The sequence below is a fragment of the Zingiber officinale genome, chromosome 7B (assembly GCF_018446385.1).
Source record: "Zingiber officinale cultivar Zhangliang chromosome 7B, Zo_v1.1, whole genome shotgun sequence".
NCBI lineage: Eukaryota > Viridiplantae > Streptophyta > Magnoliopsida > Zingiberales > Zingiberaceae > Zingiber > Zingiber officinale.
In genome coordinates, this window is record NC_055999.1 from 93564373 (window position 1) to 93582869 (window position 18497).

General features: G+C 39.5%; 2 protein-coding genes and 4 non-coding genes across 6 annotated transcripts; 5 read left to right on the forward strand and 1 right to left on the reverse strand.

Moving 5' to 3' along the window:
- The first annotated feature begins 8197 nt into the window (after positions 1–8197).
- On the forward strand, positions 8198–8269 carry TRNAD-GUC. The gene has a single exon. It is a non-coding gene; the product is annotated as a tRNA-Asp (tRNA).
- A 79-nt stretch (positions 8270–8348) lies between these two features.
- TRNAD-GUC lies at positions 8349–8420 on the forward strand. The gene has a single exon. It is a non-coding gene; the product is annotated as a tRNA-Asp (tRNA).
- A 78-nt stretch (positions 8421–8498) lies between these two features.
- On the forward strand, positions 8499–8570 carry TRNAD-GUC. The gene has a single exon. It is a non-coding gene; the product is annotated as a tRNA-Asp (tRNA).
- Positions 8571–8648: 78 nt separating this feature from the next.
- TRNAD-GUC lies at positions 8649–8720 on the forward strand. Its single transcript has one exon. It is a non-coding gene; the product is annotated as a tRNA-Asp (tRNA).
- Positions 8721–8940: 220 nt separating this feature from the next.
- Positions 8941–10920, forward strand: LOC122006319 (60S ribosomal protein L15-2-like). The gene is made up of 4 exons (XM_042561782.1): positions 8941–9092; positions 9217–9383; positions 10205–10402; positions 10488–10920. Exons 1-4 carry the CDS (start codon positions 9089–9091, stop codon positions 10731–10733), a joined length of 615 nt encoding a protein of 204 aa, XP_042417716.1. The 5' UTR covers positions 8941–9088; the 3' UTR covers positions 10734–10920.
- Positions 10921–11150: 230 nt separating this feature from the next.
- Positions 11151–17601, reverse strand: LOC122006320 (calcium-dependent protein kinase 17-like). Its single transcript, XM_042561783.1, has 8 exons — positions 16541–17601; positions 14430–14573; positions 14162–14314; positions 13793–13908; positions 13044–13211; positions 12148–12372; positions 11935–12067; positions 11151–11543 (listed from the first exon to the last, which is right to left on the reverse strand). The coding sequence occupies exons 1-7, from the start codon at positions 17340–17342 to the stop codon at positions 11945–11947; spliced, it is 1731 nt and encodes a 576-aa protein (XP_042417717.1). The 5' UTR covers positions 17343–17601; the 3' UTR covers positions 11151–11543; positions 11935–11944.
- Positions 17602–18497: the final 896 nt, after the last annotated feature.

An 18497-nucleotide genomic window follows, 5' to 3' on the forward strand; every position in this document is an offset into this window, starting at 1 on the left:
GTATCCGGTCAACCTTGACCTACTTGACTCTTCTTCGATCAATATCTTATTGTCAAACATCTAAACCCAAACCAAGACTCAGCTTGGTTAACCAGGTCAACCTTGACCTGAGGGATGTTGCACCAACAATCTCCCCCTTTTTGATGTTTGACAATACTACAATCACACTTACAATACCACATGTAAGTTAGGCTAATCTCATAGCCTCATTCTTCATGCCACAAGGTAATGAAAGCATAAGTTAAGCTCTTCATTCTCCCCCTAAGAGGGCAAACTCCCTCTAGGTAATGAAAGCCTAACTTACTCCCTTTCACAAGCCCTTTCATTCTCCCCCTATTGGCACACATCAACCCCTTACTAATAAAACACATCAACCCATCTTTGGACACACATCAACCGATGCTCCAATTTTGGGCACACTTCAACAAATCCATTGTTGAAAAACTCTCCCCCTGAAGAGTTGCTCATCGTTGTTCACAACATCACTTATTGTGATCAACACGATACTGAAGGTCCCATACCCTTCATTATCCTCACCCTACATTCTCCCCCAATGTAGGTAAATGCCCATCCTTGAGCATTATCCTTTGAAAACACTTGAACAATGAGGATATCCACTCCCCATTAAAGTTCAATCGCTCAACCTTGAGCATTTTCAAACAGAAAGTTAACCACATTCCAAGGTAAAAAAAATAAATTTTCATGTCTTTAAAGAGTCCCTCCCCCTAAAGACATGGTGGTAACTTCTGTCATTGCACCAACAATGACTTGGAATCCCTAAACCTTTAGGAAACCCAGATTTAGAAGTTTTGAGGTTCAAATGTTCAAAATTTGAAACAAACCTCAACCTAAACTTCAATGAAGTCTTCCTTAACCATTCCATCCTTGTTTTCAACACGAAGACACCCTTTTTATGTATACAAATGTATTTTAAGGGTTTGGAATGGTTACCTAGACTAAAATAGGTTCAAAGTGCTGAAATCAGGCTTTCCCAGCCAAAATCAGCAACTTGGATCGATTGAAGTTAGGTTCCAATCGATTGAACCTTTCTGAATCGATCCACTAATCAATTCAGACTACCTGGATCGATCGGCTGATCGATCCAGCGAGCTACTGCTCGCGAGATTTGCCTTCTGAATCGATCCATGGATCGATTCAGGAACTCCAATCGATCCACGGATCGATCGGAGCTCTGATAGTTGCTGAAATTCCATTTCAGTCAACTTCAGAAACCCCTAGAAAATTCTACAAAAATCCAAAAATTATGAAATTTCGTGTAGACATTGTTTAGGGCAAATATTATCAAGGAAAAATAGTTTTCTATGAAAATACATCATCTTTTCAAAGATTGACACAAACTTGAAAACTTGCAAAAACTTTAGTGTTTTCTTCAAGTTTGTGTCTAACTATTCAATGGTGATGACTATCAAAAGATAGCCTTCACCAAGGTTTTCCAAAATCATTTTGAAAACTTTTTCAAAACCAATATCCCACCATGTTCCTTGGGCATAATGCACATGACTTGTACATTAGCTTTCCCAATGATGGGAAAACACATATCTATGTGTTTTGATGAAACTAAAACTCAAAAGAATGCACTAAATCAACATCTTGAGTTTTGTTCATCATCCTAACATCTCACTTGTATCTAATGTGCACTAAAACACATACAAGTCATCTTATAGGTCTTTGTGAGATGTAGATTTTGGTTTTGCCCTAATCTAGGGATCATGCATATCTATCTAGGCATTTTGGAGATATTAGACACCCACTTAGGATGTCACTTGTTAATAAGTGTTGTTAAATGCCTTTTGTCCTTAATTACAAGGAATTAAACTTAATGCATGATAATGTTATGACATACATCAAAAAGAAATAATTTTCAAAAGAAAATATCCTATAATTACATGATGTATGAATGTCATGACATGGTATTTTTGGATTTTTCATAATAAAACATGAACGCAAAAATAGACATGATGTCATGACATATGATGGGCAAACAATCATGGCAAGATTTAGCATAAATAAAATATACCTAGATTAACTATCTAAGTATCCTTAAAATCTTAGCTAAACTTACAACTTAAACCTAGATTGCCCTAAAGTGCTTCAAGAAAATGTCAAAGCCTAAATTGGCATTTCTAATTCCCTTGATTAATTTATGCCAGTCGAAATTAAGCATATCCTCAAATGTTGGCATATTTCATTTTTCCACAAGAGTAGCACTTCAACATAAGGCTTCAATTTCCTTTAATTTTCTAAGAACATACCAAAATCCCAACTTGGTAGCTCTTATGAATTTCCCAATATGTGCCTTTTAAGATTAAAATCAAATTTTCACCACTAGGCACATTTTACTCTTTCAAGGAGTAAATAATAGTTCCATTTTATTTTCAAAGGTTAGCAAAAACCTTGAAAATGCTCCTTGAGTGTCAATTTCCTCAAAGTTGGGTTAACTACCCTTCTAATTGGAGTTGACACTCTCTAACCCATTTATGGGGTAGAGAAGATGCTCCTAGGAACCCAAACCCTATTGGTGCTCCTTGGATGCTCTAGGTACTCACTAGGGATAACTTCCCTAGATACCTTCCTAGTGACCTTGTTGGGCTTCTTAGAAGCCTTGGTCACATTTTCTAGGTCAACCCTAGGGATAGCCTCCCTTGTGACCTCGTTAGTGACTTTCTTAGACTTCTTAGAAGTCTTAGTCACTTTGGTTGCAAAAATACTCTTAGGGATGACTTCCCTAGTATTCTTGACTTGACCACCAAACCTAGGGTTTGTTCCATAACTATATGGAACCCTATGATAACTAGGCACATCCTTCTTAGCCTTTGGTTTGTATCCCAAACCTCTATGGCTATTTGATGGCTTTGACTTTCCTAGCCCTAGGTTTTGCTCATTTTGCCCTTTTAGGATATTTTCCATCCTTTTTAGGGTCTTTTCCATTTTATCAAGTCTTGATCTCAAGACTTGATTTTCTATCATTAAATCCTTAGAATTTGGTTTTTCATTAAGTCCATGAGCATTTTGGTTTCTAGGCTTGTATCTAAAATCCTTAGAGTTATTGCCTAGACTTTTACCTACATTCCTAACCCTAGGAGTGATAGTCTTAGCATGTAGGGCCACATGCTTTTCCTTAAAGCCCTCATGCTTTCTATTCTTATGGTAAATTGCATTAAAATGATAAAAGTTAGACCTATCATGCTTTTTACCATAATGTAAAGGAGTAGGCTCACTAAATGTTACCTTCCTTTTTACCTTAGAGACTCCCCCTTGACTTGAGCTTCCTCCTTGAGCCTTGACCATCTTCTTCCCCTTAGGGCATTGACTCCGATAATGCCCCTTTTGATTGCAAGAGAAGCATATGATATGCTCCTTGCTCTTCTTTGTTCCGGGAATTGTCTCCTCGGGCTTCTCCTTGCCCTTTTGCGTCACTTGACCCTTCTTCTTGGCCAAGTTGGGACACTTGCTCTTGTAGTGCCCACTTTCCCTACACTCAAAACATATGATATGATTTTTATTATTAATTGAAATGTTTATACCTTCTTGTGTAGGGATGGCACTTGCTCCTCCATTTGATATTTCTTGAATTTCGGAGGTGGCACCATCTTCTTCTTCTTCACTTGACCCGGATGTAGAAGCTTCTCCTTCTTCTTGATCCGGCGTCACCAAGGATTGCTCCCCCTCAATCCTAGAGGTGGAGGCTTCATCATCTTGAACATGAAACAAGGAGTATGCTCCCTCCTTGTTCCCTTCGTTGCATTCCCTTGAGGATGAAGCTTCTTGGATTTCCTCTTCTTCGGAGGTTGAGCATCTCTCAACCTCGGAGTCCTCCTCTTGATCTTGCTCCAAAGAGTCACCCTCTCTGGATTCTTCATGATCTTGTACAGTGGAGGGGATCTCTTTATGAAGCTTGTCCAATGTGCTCCATAATTCCTTTGCATCTTCAAATTCTCCAATTTTGCAAAGGATGGTGCTTGGCAATAAATTGACCAAAAGCTTGGTCACTTTGTCATTAGCCTCGCACCTTTGGACTTGCTCTTGGCTCCACTTGCTCCTCTTGAGAACTTTACCCTTTGAATTTCTTGGAGCCTTGAAGCCTTCCATTAGAGCAAACCATTGCTCTATCTCCATCATAAGAAAATTTTCGATTCTTGATTTCCAAGAATCGAAACTCGTAGAAGTGTATGGTGGAGCCACCCTTGTGTCAAATCCAAGCCCATCTTGGAATTGCATCTTAAAGTTGAGCTTGATAAAGTCTTGAACTTGAAGAATTTGCTCCAACTTCTTCACCCTCTAGCTTTTCTTGATATGCTTGACCCTTCCGGCGATGATTCCGGTGAAGAGCGGCCTCGCTCTGATACCACTTGTTAGGACCAAAAGTAGCTAGAGGGGGGGTGAATAGCTCGTCGCGTGCTCGTCGCTTGGCGTTGCTTGTTTCTTCAAGGATATGCAGCGGAAAATACAGAAACAAATACAACCACGCTAACACTAGGATTTTACTTGGTATCCACCTCCAAAGGAGGTGACTAATCCAAGGATCCACACCACGCACGCACCCTCCACTATGAAACACTCCTTTTCGGTAACTACCGAGGGCGGAGAAGCCCTACAAGACTCTCAGTACAAGAAGAAGAAAGGGAAATACAAGTTAAGCAAAAGCTTACAAGATGTGCAGTAAAAACCCTAACCCTAACTTCTTCCTCTTGCAATAGATCCGCCTCTTGACTTGGAAAGCCTCCAAGAACCTTCAAGAACTGGCGATCACGTGCTTGTAGAGAGCTGTGGAGGAGCTGGAATGAATCTGAGAAGAGCTCGTAAAGCAATGCCGAAGACCACGCTCGCCTGCGGCTTTAAACCCGACGCAACGGTCGGATCCCGATCGATTCGAATGTTCCGAATCGATCGGGGAGGCTTTGGATCGATCCACGGATCGATCCAGCAGCTTTCTGGGAAGCGCGCTGGATCGATCCACGGATCGATCCGGCGCTTATCGCGCGAAGCAGCATCGTCCCGATCGATCGGCTGATCGATCGGGACCTCTGGATCGATTCACGGATCGATCCGAGCTTCTGATTGCGAAGAATGCGGATCGATCCACGATCGATCCACGGCCTGAATCGATCCACGGATCGATCGAACGATTTTGCCCAAAACCAAGTCCCAAACCTCCTAACCAACATCCGGTCAACCTTGACCTATTGGTACATCATGCCTCGCATCCGGTCACTCCTTGACCTGCTAGGACTCCCACCAAGTGTCCGGTCAATCCTTTGACCCACTTGGACTTTTACTCGTCGTGCAAGTATCCGGTCACTCCATTGACCTACTTGGACTTCCACCGATGTCCGGTCAACCTTGACCCATCTGGACTTCCTTCCTTGCCAAGTATCCAGTCAATCCTTTGACCTACTTGGACTTCCCAACACCAGATGTCCGATCATCCTTGATCCATCTGGATTTCCTTCCTTGCCAAGTATCCAGTCAATCCTTTGACCTACTTGGACTTCCCAACACCAGATGTCTGATCATCCTTGATCCATCTGGATTTCCTTCCTTGCCTAGCTTCACTCACCAGGACTTTCACCTAGCTTCACTCACTAGGGTTTTCCATCTGCCTAGCTTCACTCACTAGGACTTTCACCTGGCTTCACTCACCAGGACTTTCACCTAGCTTCACTCACTAGGATTTTCTATCTGCCTAGCTTCACTCACTAGGACTTTCACCTGGCTTCACTCACCAGGACTTTCACCTAGCTTCACTCACTAGGATTTTCTTCTGCCTAGCTTCACTCACTAGGACTTCCTTCTGCCTAACTTGCCAGTTAGGACTTCCCAGTCAAGTATCCGGTCAACCTTGACCTACTTGACTCTTCTTCGATCAATATCTTATTGTCAAACATCTAAACCTAAACCAAGACTCAGCTTGGTTAACCAGGTCAACCTTGACCTGAGGGATGTTGCACCAACAGGGAGGTACAACATCTAGATGTGAAGTCAACATTTCTTAATGGAGAGTTAAAAGAAGAAATATATGTCACTCAACCGGAAGGGTTTGAGGCACAAAATCAGAAACACAAGGTGTACAAGTTGTCCAAAGCCCTCGATGGATTGCGGCAAGCTCCATGAGTTTGGAACATGCGATTTACATGAGTCTGAAAGAGTTTGGTTTCAAAAAATATACTCAAGAACATGTAGTATACACAAGAGGTGAAGGAGAAGCAAGTATACTTGTTGGAGTGTATGTCGACGATCTTATCGTGACAGGAACTATCATAGAAGAAATCAACAAATTTAAACAACAAATGATGACGGAATTTGAGATGAGTAATTTGGGTCTTCTCTCCTGCTACTTAGGAATTGAAGTAGAACAACAGAAGAACTGAATTTTACTTAGACAATCAACTTATGCCAAGAAAATCCCGTCTCAATTCAAGATGAAAGATTGTAATGCCACAAAGCATCCGATGGAACCCAAGACATAGCTACATAAAGACTTGGAAGGGACTCCAGTTAACACCACGGAGTACAGGTGCATCATTGGTTGTCTGAGATATTTGCTAAACACACGGTCTGACCTATCATTTTCTATCGGAATGGCGAGCAGATACATGGAGAGACCTACAATCATGCATCTTAAGGTGGTCAAACAGATTCTCAAGTATTTGAAAGGTACAATTCACTTTGGACTTGTTTACATGAAGAGATCCCAAGAAATTGGTATATTCGGCTACTCGGACAATGATTTAGCCGTCGATCTAGATGGGAGTAAAAGCACAAGTGGAATGACTTTCTATTTTAATGAAAGTTTGGTGTCCTGGAATTCACAGAAGCAGAAGATAGTGACGCTTTCATCTTGTGAGGCAGAGTTCATGGTAGCCACAACTGCAGCCTGTCATGCTAGCGAATTAACCGGTGTAGAGCCAAAGCCGGTGACTCTGTTTGTCGACAACAAATCTGCTATAGCTCTCATGAAGAATCCAGTATTTCATGGTCGCAACAAGCATATAGATACAAGGTTCCATTTTATCAGAGAATGTATTGAGAAGGGACAGATTGTGGTTGAATTCGTTAATACTGGAGAATAACTAGTCGATGTATTAACTAAAGCATTGCCGGGAGTGAAGTTAGCTGCCATGCGACAACTACTCAGCGTTCGTGATTTAGAGCCGTGTCAGGATTAGGAGGGGTAATGTGAGCATATTAATCCATACATGACACGTAGTGACCACGTCTTTTTCCCTTACATTAGTGGTGATAAGATTTCTTATTTTCATAGGATAAATTAATGGAATTAGTCTTTACTATTTTCATGGGATAAATTAGTGAAATTAGTCTTTCCTATTTTCATGAATTAGTGGTGTTAGCTTGTGCTATATTTAAAGAGTCCTAGAGATGTGTAGTAAATTAATTTATTTTTTTTCACTATAAGAAAATATTCTAACAGTTATTTTCCTCCTCGCTCTATTCATTTTTCATATTAGCGAGTGTTAGTGAGTGTACGTGTATTTGAGTGTGATACCAACAGTTTCTAAACCAACAAGATTACCATAAACTCAAGCATCATTCGTTTGCATATATCACTCGACGATACTTGTTCAATCAGAAACTTATTAGCATCAATCAATTTTCCAGTAGTTTATGGAACTATTAAGCAAACGAGACAGGGACAATGGCGAAGTCTCGTAGTCAAATTCAACAATCAACTAGAAAAGTAAGGATATTTGCACAGAAAAACAATGTATCAAGCAGAGTTTGCACCATAGCTATGGCGTCGCCGCGGCAATAGCACTGCGATTCTCCAACGTCGATGTCTCGGTCATGCGATCTTGTGCAGCTGCCTATGCAGATTAGGGATCGGGAAGATGTGAAGAGCGGAGAGAGCATAAGATGGGAAGAGGAGACTGTCTGCAGCGGCTCGGAAAGGGAACAATAGGAGGAGGAGGAAGTGAGCGCAGAGATTCCCTGTCGGCGGGGACATGTCCGCCTGCCAGCCGTCGGCGATTCATCTAGTGGCACAATAGCTTATAAGCTATTTCAGATTTCAATAAAACGTAGGTCGTTCTAGTAGAGTGGTGAATAGTTCCGCCAGTCACCGGGTTGACCTCCGAAACGGCGATTTTTCGAAGGGAAAATTATTTTTAAATCGAATAACAAACAACTAACAAATAATTTTAATATAATTAAAATGACAGTCGTTGTAGTATAGTGGTAAGTATTCCCGCCTGTCACGCGGGTGACCCGGGTTCGATCCCCGGCAACGGCGAATTTTTACAAGAAAAAAATTAATTTTAAATCGACTAACTAATAAACTTATAGAAAATATAAATTTTATAGAAACGAAAGTCGTTGTAGTATAGTGGTAAGTATTCCCGCCTGTCACGCGGGTGACCCGGGTTCGATCCCCGGCAACGGCGTTTTTTAGAAGAAAAATATATTTTTAAATCGAGTGACGAATTAATGGATAAGAAAATTTAAATTCTATTGAACCGAAAGTCGTTGTAGTATAGTGGTAAGTATTCCCGCCTGTCACGCGGGTGACCCGGGTTCGATCACCGGCAACGGCGTTTTTTAGAAGAAAAATATATTTTTAAATCGAGTTACGAATAAACTGATAAACAAATTTAAACTCTATTGAAACCAAAGTCGTTGTAGTATAGTGGTGAGTATTCCCGCCTGTCACGCGGGTGACCCGGGTTCGATCCCCGGCAACGGCGATTTTTTAAGGGAAAAATAAAACTTAATTATATTTGAACTTGAAAAAACATATTTTTTAAAAAAACCTAAATACCTAATACAGAATTTGATTATTATTATTTTTAAATCGTGTATAATTATTTATCAATATTTTTTTTTCATCCGTCGGCTCTTCCCTTCCGCCGTAAGAATCACTGGAAAGACTGAACTAAACCCTTGGAGGCTTACTGGGATCATCTGACGGTTGATATCACATTTATTGGATCCGACGGTTTTCCTTGCCTTCTTCCTTTATAAACTCGGATCTTCCTCCGCCTTCGTATCTCCTCAACAGCGCCGCCGCAGATCTCAAGCACTAAACCGACGACCGGAGCTCATCCTCGGCGGAATGGGTGAGACGTAATTTCTTCAGTCGTTGCCATGAATCACCATTTTTCCGCGCAATCTGTTTCTTTTTTTCCTTTGATTCGTTATTCATTCGTCAACCGAGAAGTATTGTCTTTGGATTTATTGTAGGGGCTTACAAGTACGTGTCGGAGCTATGGAGGAAGAAGCAGTCGGATGTGATGCGATTCCTGCAGCGAGTGAGGTGCTGGGAGTATCGCCAGCTGCCATCGATTGTTCGGGTCACCAGGCCGACGCGCCCCGACAAAGCTCGTCGCCTCGGTTACAAAGCCAAGCAGGTAAAGCTGGAGAAAAAAAAGGGAATTTTATTTCATTCACTCTTATTGGACAGGAAAATGAACCTACTTTGTTTGTACATTTCAAATGATTGGTTTAACCTTTCTTTTAGTTGCAATTCTTAGGATTATATGTTAGACTTTGTTTTTTGGAAGATAAGATAAATTGAAAAGAAGGAAATACAGAAAAGATGTGTAGATGGTGGGATGGCTGACGAGGAAATCTATTGGTTGGATATGTACAAAGAGTGTGATTAGCACAAACTATTCATGGATTTCTGGACAAATTGAATAGTAGAACCTGTACTAATTCACAGTTGAAATGTTGGCATATTGGTAGGTTTCCTGATTTGCTAATTCTTTCATCAGGTAGATGCTTTCTGTTAATAAGGTCTTCATGGAACAGTACCAAACAGAATTTTGCTGCGTTACTGTCATCATATAAATTCCTCATACAAATGATTGGGTCCTTGTATATAAATTAGTCTATATATCATATGCAATTGTGTAGGCAGCTGTATGCACAACGTCTCCTTTGCTGTATATTAATCTTGAATTGGGTATCAGTTCTCCAAAAGATATTTGTGCATCTTTTATTGAGGTAAAGGGAAATGATCTTGAGAATTGAGTTAAGCTAAGTCCAGTATTTCATATATCAGAAAAAGATATGATAGGGTATGTTCAGGATTCTCGACTGACTTACGAAAGCCTTCATTTAGAATATCTGCATTGTTACTTGTTATCATACTGTTCTTGTTTCTTCCTTTTTTTTTTTATGCCATATCATCTTGCTCACTAAAGTTCAAGCTTCTCGTTACATGCAGGGATATGTCATTTACCGGGTTCGTGTCAGACGTGGTGGGAGAAAGAGGCCAGTGCCAAAGGGTATTGTGTATGGAAAGCCAAAGAATCAGGGTATCACCCAGCTGAAATTCCAAAGAAACAAGAGGTCTGTTGCTGAGGAGAGAGCTGGAAGGAAGCTGGGAGGACTGAGGGTGCTCAATTCTTACTGGGTCAATGAGGTTTGAATAACTTCACCATCGTTTTCTTTCTCTAAATGTTTGTTCCCATACCGTCCCTATTAGATCTTGACATGCGCTTCAACAGGATTCCACTTACAAGTATTTTGAAGTCATTCTGGTTGATGCTGCACACACTGTGATCCGAAATGATCCCAGGATCAACTGGATCTGCAAAGGTGTGCATAAACACAGGGAGCTTCGTGGACTCACCTCTGCTGGCAAGAAGTATCGTGGCCTCCGCGGCAAGGGCCATCGCCATCACAAGGCACGGCCGTCTCGCAGAGCAACCTGGAAGAGAAACCAGACATTGTCTCTCCACCGCTATCGTTAGGTTCTTTAGTCGGCTGCTGGTTGCAACCATTGAAGTGGAGCAGTTGCTGGTTCTATTTTGGTCCAAATTGAGAATTGTTGTTTGAAAGTGTTCAGACTTTGCAACTTTGTTTCTGTACCTGTGACTTATTCATGAACTGGAGATGCGATTATTTCTTTTTCTAATTAAATTTCTGTTTTTGTTGAAACTTTGAGCTGGATAAATATTCACTTTATAGAACTCAACCAGTTTTTTTAGTCACCATAAATAAAATAGCAATTTTGACTGAGCAACAATCAACTTTAAAGGCCAATTCAGAGCAGTTGCTCATGTTTAATTTCATTTTTCTAAACCCTCTTGGTTATATTTTTATTTTCAACATTCAACAGAGTATATGTTAACATTAAACACATAAAATATATGTTAACATTAAACACATAAAAAAAAAAAACGCTGTTTAGCAATACCAAGAGATAGAAACATGTACAGCTAGTGCTTTCAACACATCCACAAAGGATACTTCTATATTAAGCTAACCTAATACAAAATTCTCCAGCTCACCAAGGCACGGGTTATCTAAACACATGTACAAAATTCTAGTTGAAAGGTCATGGAACATTCAAATGAAGCTATAACAATGTTGTGGTTCTTGTAGATGAAAAAGAATGTAACAGTTGACAGTTCATGCATGCCGGTTTTGTCTCATGCTGACCGCCATGCCAAGTTTTGTCGAGCCTCGGGTGAAGGAGAATCCCCTTTGAAGGACCTTCACTAATGTTGTTCCCCCCCTTTGTCAATGCATACGTTGAGATCAAGATTACAGTGAACTGTCTGGAAAATGGAAGCTTCAAGTTTAAAGTGTCTATCATCACAAATTAAGAAGAAATGAAATGCTTCTCGCAGGAAAACAGCTTCACTCTGTAATGTTAGCAGTTAATTCCTTGGTCTTATCCACAATCAAAGCTTTATCAACCAAGATATATCTTACTAATTATTAACTCTCAGGAAGTTTGATGATTTGTTTGCGAGTCAAAGATGTCTTTATGTCTGTTCCTCTCATCAGCCAATTACACACCCACATCCCCAAAAAGGACTTTAAAATAGAATTTTAACCCAACAATAATTAATAACAACAATAATAATTTAGACTATCGAAATAAAAGCGTGCCAATAGTGGTTTTATAATGAAAAAAAAACATTAAAAAAATATAAAAAAGCCAACCTGATTAGCATTAGCCCAGTCTCAATGCCTCCCTAAGTCCAAAGCTGTAATTGCTCCGGGGACCCTTCTTGCCGAAAACAGCATTTCCTTTTTGCATCATTGTGACAAACTCATTATAGTCTATCCTTCCATCCTGTTTTGAGAATTAAAAGATTTCACCTAACACAATGTTCAATAAGAGAGATGTAAACCATGCGAGGAACATTTACTAACATTATCCTGATCGATTTCTTGAATCATCTCTTCTATGTGTGCATCCTGGATGCCAAATTCTTCACAAGCTTTCTGGAGCTCATCATGTGTTATGTAGCCACTACCGTCTTTGTCAAAATATGAAAAGGCTGAAAATAGGTTGTCCTCTCTCTCTATCTTGTTTAGATGCAAGGTAGCAGCTATGAACTCTCCATAGTCGATAGTACCATTGTTGTCGATATCAGCCTGAACTTTCACAAGTCATCCATCAGTAGAAGGCAACAAGTAAGCTTTATGCGTTGTAGATAATGAGCCATTCAAACAGCCGATTATGTTCACATGAAAATGCAACAAAAATATTGCATTATTGATTTAATGCTGATTTTCACACATTAATATATCCTTTTTCGTGCCATGGAATGCAACTGTCTAGCAAAGTCCTTCACATTATGATTGCATGCCACATTCATCGGTTCCTCGGATATAATTTTTGCCGTGTGGCAAAGTATTAACACCAATATGCCAACTTATTACCTTATAAAATTCCACTTTAGTCATCCACCTTGAATGAATAAATCATCTAAAATTTATGAGAAAATTGTTAATACAAACAATTCCCAAAATTTAATAAACAGCTTACTGAAACCATAAATAGTGTACCAGTTTAGACAGCAATTAATTAACAGTGAAATGCACACTGCCATCTACAAGACTTAGTAAGTCATTTAAGAATAACAATCGTATTTTCATGGCAATAAAGGAATTGATTAAAACATGTCAACTAATGTGATTTTCAGGAAAATGTCACAGATTTCTAGTGGCAGTATGTTTTTGTGCATTCAGACAAACAAGTGAGTCTCGTATATTCAAAACTTGTTTCAAGAATGACCATAAAGAGGGATTTCTCTAGCACTTACAGCTTTCATCAGAGCTGAAATTTCAGACTCCTTGAGATTGGCACCAACTTTTTTCAAGCCTATTTTGAGTTCCTCAAACGTGATTTGGCCACTATTATCTGCATCAATCATCTTAAACATTTCTTTCAAACCAGCAATTTCCTCATCCGATAGGCTCTCAGCAATTACCTATAAATATGTACATGAAAGTAGAAAGCATAAAGATAATCAACGCTACAATGATACCATATGGTGCTATTATGACAGTTCCACATTAAAACTTGACGCCTGACATGCTCAGTCTAATGTTGGGACCTTTAACTTCCACATTGGTTAAATGGATTTTTTTTTCTCAGAGCCATTTGGCTTTTCTGGTAGCATGTAGACCCAAATATTCTAATATTTATTACAAAATACTCTAACACGTTACATCTGATCATGCAGGGAAAAAGAGCTATGATCACCCTTTTCAAAAATGTAAACCTTTTGTCAAAGGAATAACATCATTAGTAAAAAATTTGGTGACACAGGAAGACAAGGATTTTGGTGAATAGAGCAAAGCTAACTGTGCATATTTAGCAAATAAAATAGAAACGAAGAAGAAGGTCAAGGTCTTCTTAATAGTTGAAAAAAATTGAGCGCTTCTTCGACAAAGGCAACATAAGAAAACCTTACAAGAAAGAAGGTTGAATCTTTAATGCATAGCAGAAACTCACCAAAAAATCATCATTTAGCTCTTTCTCAATTAGTATTTGCATGAAAATCCTTACCCTTATTGCCATTTTCTTGAGCTTGTTCATCGCCGAAAATTGTTTTAACCGAGTAAGTACAGCAGAGTCAAGAGGCTTGCTAGGAGCTATACCATCAACACAAACCCAAGGATGACCTGCAATGAAACCCGAATTAATTACCCATCACATAATTAAAAAATTTGTTTAGTTCGTTCGTACAGTCGTACTACAGTCACTTGTGGCAGTGTCATGGCAGAAGAGCTAAATAATGTTACTTTCGATTCTCTATAGAACATCTACAAATGGAAGACATGTAAGTTTTATGGTGTATATCACTATGAGACAAGATACATGCTAATGATGATATTGTCTACCTCCCCTAGAAAGAATTGTTTGATAAGGACTTACATAGTGCTTCATGAGCAGTTAATCGTCTTTTTGGATCTCTGACAAGCATTCTTCTAACCAAATCTTTGGCGCTCTCTGATATACTAGGCCAGGGGTCCATTTTAAGATCAAGCTCACCTCTTAAAACTTGTTCAAATATCCCTTGCTCTGTTTCTGTAGAGACATAAGGCGGAAGAAATAAGTACTCTTCAACAATCTATAGTCCAGTTGTGCATCAGAATTACAATATTTAGTTATCTTTAACAAAACACAAATGTTTGGCTCTCACCAGCCCAAAATGGTGGGACCCCACTTAACAGGATATAAATAATTACACCAGCACTCCAAACATCCACCTCTAGACCATAACGCTTGAGAAGTACTTCTGGGGCAACATAATATGGACTTCCAACAACATCCGTAAATGTGTCCCCTAAAGAAAAAAAAAATACAAAAGTAATTTCAACAGTATGACACAGAGAACTATCAAAATTAATAAAACATTGTGAAGCATTCAATGAATTCTTGTAGGATACAAATATATCGCAAATAGAAGACACATTAAACTCCAGTCTATGTTTGATAAAATTCAAAAAAGATCCCCTCTTTAAACATTCAGAAAAGAATAGAAGAAACAAAAGGAGAATGTTCTTAATAGCAATTAGTCAACAGAAATATTCTTTATTAGCATGGTCATAAGAGTAAAATTTATGTATTTCATTTTAGTGCAAGATAATTGCAAATGATTTCTTAGGTTGCTTAGGAATCTTTTTGTGAAAAAGGACTTATTTGGCGACCATAGGCCAAACATAAAAATGAAATAAGATATGAACAAACATAACCGACAAGTACCTTGTAGTTGGATGAAACAAATCATTATCCACATTAGATTGAGAGTGAAACACTTTTAGCTGATTTAGTGGGGGGAGATCCCCACCAATTATCATATTATATATTATAGCAGAATACACATACAATGGAAGTTAAAGAGCATTGTTACTACAACAGCTCAATTCTAGCATACTAAGAATTTACGGGCCCTTCACCCTTTCAATTCAGCAATAAGCTATTTGAAGTAAATGCCCATCTTTCTTGTATGACTACATGAAAATGAGGTCATAAAGGTCATGCAGGTATACCGTATATGCAAGGTCATAAGGCTCTTCATTGTCTAATAGTGCAGTCCATTTGTGTGGTGTGTAACCTGTAAAGGAGCAAAGAAATAGTAGGGGAGTAGCAATTACTTGGTTGTTGCCACAAATGACAAGTTGGGCCAATATCTAAATTTGTTTGCACTTGTTTTTTTTTTGGGGGGTGTCAGTAAGAGCCATATCTACTTGGAGGAAGACACTTTTAGGCAACTGCAGCAGATATTTTGCCAGGTAGATTTAACAAAGTGAAGTCCTGATGCACAAAGGGACCATGAGATCCGTCATTATTATCTTTGGTATCCTAATACGAAGGATAAGCAATCAATAGGAAGGCCAAGTGGCATGCAGTTGCATCAGCATACAAGATGTTGCTAAGTAAATGGTTAACAGTGGCCTATGACAAATAATTCATGTCAGCAAGCCACCTTCAAATCACACAGGTTACTTACTGAACCCTTATCTTATTTGAATCCTATAATTTATATTCACTGAAAAATTTTATTTACCTACTTTGTATAGTTTAAAGGATAGAATGAAAACTAGCTGTTCTTGTGACTTTCAATGGGTGACAATGAGAATGGGAGGTGGATGACGACTACAGCTCGTGATGATCAATAAAGAATGTGCAGTATCAAATTCAGAGAACAAGCCAAATTCACAGAATAGAAAGCATGTGTAATGTTGATCAAATAGAGAATTCACCAATTTTTGTTGTAATGTTATAACTTCCTACTATTCCGCAGCTTCCACAATAGAAATCTTAGTGCTCTCAAACTTTAAATGAGAAAGGAAAATGAGTTGCCAATTTTCAAAGAGTTGACAAAGGCAAAGTTATTTGAGACAAATTTTAAGCCATTCTCTATAAATTGGTTGTTTCCTATTCATCTAATTGGCTACTCTATCTTCGCTTAAAATCAGAAATAGCAGACCATAACTTCAACAAAACAACATTTATAAGCCAAAATTTGAGAAATTGACCTAACATGTAATGTTAGTCTATCTTCCATGCTACAGTGGACATCTAATCATCAAGCAAAGGACCTCAAAGAACTGAACTAACCAAATATATGACTTCACAAAGGCAAGTTCAATTATACACCAAATGCCACAATGAAACGACAGCTAAAAAATGCTCAATTTGTAAGTTAAAAACTGAAGAAAGAAAACAGATTGACGAAATATCAGGCCTTGAAGAAAATAATTTGATTAAAAAAACTGTTTTTTTATGTAGGAGACCTACTACACCTACCTGGCTTGAAGAAAACGGATAGTCCAAAATCAATGGTTTTGAGTGGCGAGTTCTCGTCCTTGTTGACAAATAGGAAGTTCTCGGGCTTGAGATCGCGATGCATAACTCCCATAGAATGGCACACCTCCACAACCCCGATAATGACCCTAGCAAGCTCGGCAGCAGCCTTCTCGGAGTAGTGCCCCCTCTGTACGATGCGATCGAAGAGCTCTCCGCCAGCACATAGATCCATGATGAGGTGCACGTGGACGGCGTCCTCATAGGTACTGACGATCGATATCACGTTGGGATGGCCGCAAAGATGATGCATGATCTGGATCTCCCGCCGCACGTCCTCGACATCATCGTCGGAGGCGAGCTTCCGCTTGGCGATAGACTTGCAAGCGAACTCCTTGCGAGTGACTTTGTCGACGCAGAGGTAGGTAGTGCCGAACTGCCCCTGCCCCAACTTGCGCCCGAGGATGTAGTGGTCCTTGATGTTTTCGGTCTTGCGTGGGAGGACGGAGCAGACGCGGAGGCCGGCGCTGGGGAGGCGGTCGACACGAGGCCGAGAGCGGCCGGCGGCGGGGGAGGAAGCGACCGAATCGTGTACCGTGGAGGGAGGGGGAGGAGGCGGGTACTTGTGGTCGTCGGAGGAGATGGAAACGGGGGTTGGTGGAGTCTGGGCGTCGCCGGCGGCCTTAGGGTTAGTGGGGTGGGAGGGGTCGGAGGGGGATTCGCGGGGGCGCCAGAGGACACCGGCGGAGATGGACTGGAGGAATCTGTGGTGGTCGATGTAGGGGCCGACGCAGGTGTTGCCCATATGTGAGGGCCGACAAAGGCGGCGGCGGCGCCGTCTCCACCGCGATCTCAGCGGCGATAATTCCGAAAGCGGAGCGGGTGAAAGAATCGGGTATTGCAAGCTGCGTGGATTTAGCGATCGAGATAACGTAAAGCTTCCGGCTAAATTATAAAAACAAGAATATTTCGTGTCCTTAAATACAGACACACTGTTGCACCTTCTCCCCCATCTCGCCAATAAATGGAGGACCACAAATAATAAATATATTTCTGCGAATGGCGCTCACACCGACTGACATCTAGAAATGCAGTCTACTGCATCTGTGCATTATGCAAATTTCTAAAGTAGTTAGAAATCTTAATTGACTATTTTTTTTTTTAAATGTATTTTTCATTTTATCCTTAAAATAAATCTAATTTTTTTATCTTTTTTTCTCCCTCTTTTCTTTCTATCTCCTCTCTCGTTTCTCCTCGTACTATTTCTTTTATTTTTTCATTTTCTTTTTTTCCTCTTTTTTATTTACATGCATGCATAGCATAAGCCTGATATACAAATCATATCAGTTCAACAACATTTAAGGTTTAGTTAATTTTTTGATAACATTTTAATACATTTAGAAAAGCTTAAATAAACCATGAATAATAAATTTGAACTCCTTGCAATCTTAGAAATTCACATGAATTAAAATAAGTGCAATAAGAGTTCTCTAGGTCCATCAATGGATTTCGGTCAAAATTCACTGATGGACCTAGAGAACTCCGATTGCACTCATTTCAATTCATGTGGATTCCTGATATTACAAGGAGTTTAAATATGTTATCCATTGTTTATTTTGACTTTTATAAAGTATTAAAATATAAGAAAAAAGAATCAGCAAAAAACCTCCACGTTAGACCTGATATGAATTATATCATGCACACGTTGGGCCTGATGTGGAATGACTGATATGATTCATATCAGACCTAACGTGGAGATTTTTTACTGATTCTTTCTTCTTATATTTTAACATATTCTAAAAGTCAAAATAAACAATAGATAGCATATTTGAACTCCTTACAACATCAGAAATCCATAGAAACTGAAATAGGTACAATCGGAGCTCTCTAGGTCCATTAGTGAGTTTCGATCAAAATCCACTAATAGACCTAGAGAGCTCTGATTGCACTTATTTCAATT

What these genes read in the sequence shown, in the direction of transcription:
- LOC122006319 (XM_042561782.1), top strand. An exon ending in TCGGTTACAAAGCCAAGCAG is followed by an intron (nt 9,384 to 10,204) that starts GTAAAGCTGGAG and finishes CGTTACATGCAG; the next exon opens with GGATATGTCATTTACCGGGT. An exon ending in ATTCTTACTGGGTCAATGAG is followed by an intron (nt 10,403 to 10,487) that starts GTTTGAATAACT and finishes GCGCTTCAACAG; the next exon opens with GATTCCACTTACAAGTATTT.
- LOC122006320 (XM_042561783.1), bottom strand. Translation starts at nt 17,342, where the DNA reads ATGGGCAACACCTGCGTCGGCCCCTACATCGACCACCACAGATTCCTC. An exon ending in GGTCCCACCATTTTGGGCTG is followed by an intron (nt 14,315 to 14,429) that starts GTGAGAGCCAAA and finishes ATGTCTCTACAG; the next exon opens with AAACAGAGCAAGGGATATTT. An exon ending in AAGAAATCGATCAGGATAAT is followed by an intron (nt 12,068 to 12,147) that starts GTTAGTAAATGT and finishes TTCTCAAAACAG; the next exon opens with GATGGAAGGATAGACTATAA.